Here is an 8,139-nt window from a genome sequence, read left to right as displayed (position 1 = left end):
TTTAATGGTTCGAGGTGCTTGACTTGTCTCTCATTAATCACCAACGACCAAACGGCCGAGATGTTTGCCCAGGGCAGCATGCTTAAACCTTAATGAGGTATCGGCATGAATATCAAGTTAAATTGAAATGAATTGCATGATTATGAAACCTGCTTGGATTAAAGTTACCGCTACTGAAAGAAAGAAAGAAATGTTTTATTTAACGATGCACTCAACACATTTTATTTATGGTTATATGATGTCAAACATATGGTTAAGGACCACACAGATATCGAGAGAGAGGAAACCCGCTGTCGCTACTTCATGGGCTGCTTTTTCGATTAGCAGCAAGGGATCTTTTATATGCACCATCCCACAGACAGGGTAGTACATACGACAGCCTTTGTTACACCAGTTGTGGAGCACTGGCTGGAACGAGAAATAGTCCAATGTGTTCACCGATGGGGAGCGATCCTAGACCGACGGCGCATCAGGCGAGCGCTGTACCACTGGGCTATGTCCTGCCACCTTATTCATGTACTACTCCCCCCATAAAGTGTGTGCTATTTTTAGCCAGGGAACATGCAACCTTCATGAGTAACAGTTAGCACCAACAACATGTTTCACACAGAAATATATTACATGCAATAGAGTACATTTTATTTCCTGCTGAAATAATAATTACATTACATAGTATTAAAAATATATCTAAAATCTATTAATTGAAAAATATGTGTAAAAAGTACCCAAATAAATATTAAAGGATCATGTGGGCCCAGTGGGCACACAATTAACAACCCTTGTGAGTATTGTTTCATCATGACTGAACGGACTACTGTCCTCTCCTGACTCGGCTGCTAATAGTGCTGTAATCATTCTTGTACAGCTGCTAGTGAATCAATGAATGAATGTTTTGCTGGGGTGTTGTTAAACATTCATTCATTCATTCATTCATTCATTCATTCATTCATTCATTCATTCACTCACTCACTCACTAGCAGCTGTACGAGAATAGCAAACAGACTAGCCGACTGACAAGACAAACATTACAAATCCATTGGTTGCTATACAACTGACTATTCTAGTAAGAGGCACTCATATTGTGTGGCGACGCCTTTAGTCTATTTAGCAGTTATCTGCAGTTCCATTTTCTCTCCACTATCTGTAGTCCCAGTATGGATATATCTGTTGTCTGTAGTCCCAGTATGGATATATCTGTTGTCTACAGTCCCAGTATGAATATATATATTGTCTGTAGTCCCAGTACGAATATATCTGTTGTCTATAGTCCCAACATGACTATCACTTGTCTTCAGAGAGGGAAAAATCCAGACTAAGTTGCCTCAAAATGTTTCTCACTGGTGTCACAGGCGTTTGTATCTTTACCTCTCGAAGGCCTTCTACTAGTGCTTGTCGTTTCACTGACTTAGCGTCCACGCCATCACCATCCCCAGACACAGAATCTACTTCAGGTAGACCTTCTGCGTTATCTCCAGAAATGAAACTGGTGCACGTTTCGTGACAGGGATTAGTTTTGCCGTTCTCAAAAGTATCCACCCCAGCCTCGGCTGTCTGTGATGGAAACAGCGTTTCGAAGTCGTTCAGCTCCAGACCGTACGTGCTGTTATCGATGTCCTTCATCCAGCTGTCGTCACTGTCGAACAGTGGTTGGTCCACGGCTGCTTTTTCCTGTGGTGATTTTTCACAGCTCTGTGTACTCCGTTTACTGTAATCACTCAGACTGGTCTGAATTCTTTCCTGACATAACTGTAATTAAAACAAAGCATTTTGAGAGTACTGCTAAAGCAAAACATTGTCCCTTACCGGGCCCAACAAGTTTTCCTGTCTCCTAAGTTCAGTGACCAAAAGTCAAAATTGGGTAAATCGCCATGAAAGTCAGACTTCATTTGTAACAGTACACAATAAGGCTATACATAAAATTTCAGGTCAATATCTGAGAGGCATTGCAAAAAATTATAATCACGAAAACTATGTAAGACGGATGAAGGAAGGAAATGTTTTATTTAACGATGCACTCAACACATTTTATTTACGGTTATATAACATCGGAAACGTAAGACAGATGGACAAACCGGACAATGGAGACGAAACTTATAGTTCCCTATTATTGGACCAGTAGTGGACTAATAACGGTAAATCAATAAATGAAAGTAAAGGAATATTTGTTTAATGACACCTCAGCACATTTTAAATTGTGGTTAGTTGGTGTCTTAACATATGGTCATTTATCTCTCTTTCTCTCTCCCTCCCTCTTGCTCGCTCCATCCATCCCTACCTCCTTCCCCCTCTCTCTCTCTCATATATACCTGCTGCTGCCACATTGGCTACTTCTTTCAAATGCATCATGAGTGTATTACCAATGTTACAATGTATCACCATGTTTAACACATGTATAAATTATACAACTCATTACCTTGATGGATTCCTCCTGGCTTGAGAGACAGTTGTAAAGTTTTTCGCGGAGACTGGTCCTTCGTGTTTCATTCTTGTGCTTTACCGCCATGTCGAGACGACAGGGAGTGCCGACGATATACACTGCCTTGCGTCCTCGCGTGACTGCGGTATAGACATGCTGCCAGGTCTGGAAGCCACAGTTTCCCAGGATATATACAACCGTATTTGACTCTGAACCCTGTGCACAGAAATGAAAGGGAAAAAAAAAGAAGTTCAGTCAGATGGACAAAGATATCACAATTTGCATTAGCATTTATTTTTGCCAACGCAACTTCAGTGAAAAGATACTAGTATACATATTTATTAGTCAAACGGAGGCACTAGGGGTACTGATCCCTCTATCAGTATTGGTACTCCCCAATTGCTAAAGATAATACAAAATGCAAACTTTTAATATATGACTGGTACTTATCTTTGCAATACATATCTGAAAACACTGGTTAAACAGACATCTTCGAAGACGTACCAATCCGGTAAAAATTCCTTTGCCAATTTAATTTATTATTAATTCGAAACAGTTCACTTTTGTAAAGTAATAGATCACAATGTCTGATAATGCTAACTCATATAGTTATGAAAAAAAGGAAAAGGAATTGAATTAAATAGTTGCTTACACAAATCGGCGAAGTCGGTAAAATTGTCTCGATTAGTTCATAACTGTTAGCTTACAAAGCTTACGTGAGGTCCCGAAGATGGTAAGCGTGTAACATTCTACTTTCTTTAAAAAAGAAATGAAATTTAGACAAAGACAACTTTAATAAAAGTAGACAGACTAATCAGCGGTTGCAAAATGAAGTACTAGTAAGCGTTGGAACTGACAGAGTAAGAGTTGGGGGTTTATCGAGTGCCACAGACACTCAGTAATGGGGGCACGTGTGGGGGGGGGGAAGAGACGATGACGACGACGACTCTATGGGCCGGAGTCTGTTACCACAGAAGTGTGCAATGTAGTTCATATAGTTGGTGAAATTGTTCGCCCAAGAATAGAACAAGTATGACTCAATGGTTCTAGACTGTGCTCATGAATCAAAACAAAAAATATTTTAAAAACAAAGGCAATGAGCAGTAATGGACGCTGTATTCGTGGGAAACTCAAAAGTTTTCCTGAAGAAATTAACCCATAGAAGCCGAGCTATACATTCAGACAAGAACCAAGAAAATATGAACTGGAGTCTGAGCAACTATGGCGAAAATAGACGTCGGAAATGAGGGTAGTAAACATCACATGCGACGCCTTGTTTTGCAACCATTGCTAATACAAAGAAGGAAAAGAAATGGTAATAGGTATGTAGGAATAGGCCTAGGTCTCGTTTACAACAAAGACAATTCAAAAGTAGACGGACTGAAAAAGAAGGAAAAGAAATGATACTATGTAGGAATAGGCCTAGGTCTCATTTACAAAAAAGTCTTTTTTTATGTCTATTATTTTTCTTCTTTTATTATCTTAAAAAAAGAAAGAAATAAAACTTCATTTAAATATTTGTATTAATGAATGTACATCTGTTATTTGTAAATGTACAAAATATAGTAATAGTAATCAGTGATCATAGCTGACTATTTAATTTTTGTTTGTGAGTCACAGACCATGTGACTGAAACATGATTTGATGCACAGTACTATGTGGCATATTGACCAATCAGAGCTATCGGGGTCAGTGGAACTCTGACTGCATGCACAGGCTGGTCTACTTGTTACGCATTTATAATGGTGTCTCAAATTATGTTGTTATTTTTTAGATTATCTTTATTATGGCATCACACGTTTGGAATAAAATCCTTTGTAATGACAGATTTTGTCGGAGTTTGTATATTTTCTATCAACAACATTGGGACCGTTCTAGATCAATAACGTAATGCTGACTTGACATGTATGTCAGAGCCGTTTGTAACTGGTAGTATGTTAAATGACGTGTTGCAAAAGGTTGAGGGAGGGAGATTGGTTGTGTAATTGTTGAATTAAAAATGCCACCTGAATGTCAATGCCCCAACCAACACTATCAATTGAACTAATTGTAGGCCTACGTTTAACGAGCTATTATAGTTTTTAATAATTTGAGGGATTTAATTCAGTCGGTAGTGCACACCTGAGATGTTGGGCCGTAGTTCTAATTGAACCACCTCTCAGAACCAGGGGTTTTTCCATTCCAACTATCCTAATCAAGTTTCATTGTACATAATAATGAAATTCAAGACAAGTTGATTCCTACACATGTTTAGCTGCACGTTCATCAAACAATCTAACACTGAAAAGGTATCTATAATTGTGTACATAAAATTATCTGAATAGTATTGAATTGTAATTTAAAAAAATCAAATTGTCTGCATCAGTGTATGTCATAATTATATTTCTATAGCACTACTCTTGAAATATTTTAATAAGTTATTATAACTCCATTCCTGAAAGGGATAAGAAGTCGGACTACACTAATGAACCAAACAACATAAAATTAAAGGCATATTGTCACAGACCACTGACCTACATGTATTTAATGGTCTAACAAAGTACAGTCAAATCCACTTAATTGGATGTCGGATTATTGTATATTTCGGATATTTGAATATGTTTGTCCTGCACGGAACCATTTGCCATTATGAGAATATAAAATCCAACGGTTAATTGGATGTGTTTTTTAACGTGTTTTCGGATATTTGAATATAAAATTATCCTTGCCGAATGGCAATTGCATGTAAAACATAGGAAAGTTTGTGTTACTTGATGTGTTTTTGTAAAATTTATGATCGTATGTAATACCATACTATCGTACATGCAGAAATGAATACTTTTAATTTTATTTAATTTCATTGTTAAAAAAAGAGAAAAGACTTACAACAAACTTGTTTTCTTGTTTCTTAAATTATTTCGGATGACTCGTTATTAATCAATACATTTCCTAATTACATCGTAATTAATCCACGAACTCTGAGATTCATCTCAAATGTGACCTAATGGCTGAGACAATGCAGGACAATCAAGGATCAAAGTCGGTCATTCCCACCTTGTTGGCGGCTATGTGCGTTTCGTAAGCAGGCATCCCTTAATCTCATGTCGGCCACTTTTGAAGCAGTGTATGTTTAATCCATAAATAAACACTTGTCAGATATTTTTCTCTATGAATTGTCGGTGACAGTAACAAAACAAAAGCCATTTGCTACTAGTGTTACTTTTAGCGGGATCTTTTGATCACGTGATTTTTCCTCTGCAGCTCACAATGTGAGGCTCCATTTGGGGTGACCGATTATGGTGATTACTGTTTAAATTGTTAAATGCCGACAAAAGGTAAGTTGTAGGAGATTTTCTTAGCAAGTTGGATTAATCATCTTTTGGCTATAAATATTGACAAGAACTTTTTTTTTTCACAATGTCAACATGGCAAATAAACGGAAACGAAACGATTTATCTTTGGCTCAGAAATACGACGAGATATGTGCCCAGTATCTCGCCAATGCTAACCCAGAACGAAATAGACAGAGAACGGGAAAAGCAGCCAATGTGGAGAAGGCCTTATCAGAATGGTTTTCCGTCGCCAGACAAAAAGACATTGCAATATCGGGCCCGATATTAGCGTTTGTGTTTGTGTTTTTCCTTCTGTTACATTGAATAATGGCCTTTCACTTATTTGACTTTGGCCAGTCTAGTTTACCTGTCAAATCAGTTACAAATGCACACAGATAATAGTCAGATAGACATCCTGGTAAAACACAGAACATGGTAATGACTACTTATTCAAGATTATATTGGGTGGTGGGGGTGGGGTCTTGTTGCATTTGATTTACAAATGTACAAAGTTAATAATGGCCGTTTAATTATCAAGAAGTTAATAACGGCCTTTTAATTATTTGACTGTGGCCAGTCTAATTGAGCTTCCGGTGGTTTTATCTGGGTCATTAGATGTTTAGTCACTTCTACTTCTAGGGTACAAACGGCATTAACTGTTGCCTCTTGTATTTATCAAGTTTATAGACAAACTTGATAATGTATCAGAGTCACAATATGGAACTTGGAATCGGTATTTTATTAACACAAAATACTTACCGGTTTCTGACGAAAATTCCACATTTCATGAGGCCCAAATTGGGAGAATCGTAATTAGGGTTTGCATAAATCAACAAGAGGTCTTAATTGGGTATATTGTATGTCGAAATTGTTTCTTCAGTTTATTGAATATGCCGCTTATTTGAATATAATTTTGTTGCACGAGGCACATCCAAATAAGCGGATTTGATTGTATTACCTGAACAAAAATTATTTGATTTGTCCCTAAATGTACTTCATTCAACCATCTTCATAACCACCATACTGATATGATATTTTGTAAAAAATAATTGAATTATGGCAATGGTCCATAATTCAAAAACTAAAATTGCCAAGAGGGTTGATATGGATTTCATTCCATTATGGTTCAGTTAAAGTGATGCAATAGCTAGATTTGTTTTCCAACAATTAATGTAATTTTTATTTATTATCCATTTTTAGAGAAATAAGGTCCTTAAATATGTGACAGTATGCCTTTAAAAGAAAACATTATTGGTTTATTGGTTCATTTTTGCAACATATATGTCTCTACATTTACATGTACTAATTATTTCATAAATTAATAATGCTTTTTTCACTCATCTTAGCATTTTGATGAGTGCGATTTTTCACTTGCCTAAGCATTTTGAGGTGTGCAATTTTTCACTCACCTTGGTTTTTCAACTGTCGTATCATGGCCTACCTTGGGTCAAAATATTCATTTACCCGGTATTTGTTTTAAAAATGTAAAAATAAAATATGTTCAAATGCTACCTGATATGTATGTATTGTCCTGGCCCAAGCATGCTTTATTTTGCATTCTTTCCTCAAGTCGTAAAACCTGGCACACACAATCTTTTCCCGATCTTTATCCTGGTCAGACAAAGTCAAGAATCGATGCCTCTTTCCTTGTTTATCTTCTTCTGTTACATCCTAAAATAAGAGTGAATTTGAAAGTTTGTTTTTTGTTTAACGACACAACTAGAGCACATTGATTTATGAATCATTGGCTATTGGATGTCAAACAATTTTGATAATTTTAACATATTGTCTTAGAAAGGAAACCCACTATATTTTTGCATTAACTGCAAGAGATCTTTTATTCTTTTATATGTAACATCCCACAGACCATAGTGTTTGATATACCAGTCGTGGTGTACTGGCTGGAACGAGAAATAGCCCAATGGGCCTACCGACAGGAATCAAAAAAATAATACAATATAAGCTACATTGAAATTTTGGTAGAAAGCAGTGTTATTATAAATGAGCACACATCAAAGAAAATTTAAACTTATATACATGTATATATTTAATTATAAAACACTAATAATGAGTGTTTTGTTTTAGTAAGGTGCATTTAACTTTAAGTAACAATCTTGTGTCACTTCCCAGGGCTAACTCTGGGTGATCAGAAATGTGTGCTGAATTATCTCAAAAATGCAAAACCTATAGCTATTCTCCCAAAAAAATATTAAATATTACACAAATTGTCTTCGTCAAATTAAAAACAAAATCTGCCAACTGTTTTTAAAATTGGCAATTGGTGAATTTGGCAAGTGTTAGAGGTAGCCCTGCTTCCGCACTCTTTACTAACGCAAAACACACAACTGTTATTACTTTTTAACGAAAATGTCATTTGATCTGTACCAGTAATAAAAACTAGTTTTAAATATT

General features: G+C 36.3%; 1 protein-coding gene across 1 annotated transcript in view; it reads right to left on the bottom strand.

Moving 5' to 3' along the window:
* Positions 1 to 387: 387 nt before the first annotated feature.
* The window catches only part of LOC121370528 (DNA helicase B-like), a 29,854-nt gene continuing 22,102 nt past the window's right edge, over positions 388 to 8,139 (bottom strand). The window contains exons 11-13 of the mRNA XM_041495817.1: positions 7,240 to 7,398; positions 2,414 to 2,632; positions 388 to 1,746 (exon numbers count right to left, since the gene is read on the bottom strand). Of these exons, the coding sequence (XP_041351751.1) occupies positions 1,282 to 1,746; positions 2,414 to 2,632; positions 7,240 to 7,398 (843 nt within the window). The 3' untranslated portion in view covers positions 388 to 1,281. The remainder of the gene's footprint in view (positions 1,747 to 2,413; positions 2,633 to 7,239; positions 7,399 to 8,139) is intronic.

This window comes from Gigantopelta aegis, chromosome 4 (assembly GCF_016097555.1).
Source record: "Gigantopelta aegis isolate Gae_Host chromosome 4, Gae_host_genome, whole genome shotgun sequence".
In the NCBI taxonomy this organism is placed as follows: Eukaryota; Metazoa; Mollusca; class Gastropoda; order Neomphalida; family Peltospiridae; genus Gigantopelta; species Gigantopelta aegis.
Note: the sequence above shows the minus strand (reverse complement) of the source record. Positions and strands in the feature narration are given on the sequence as shown.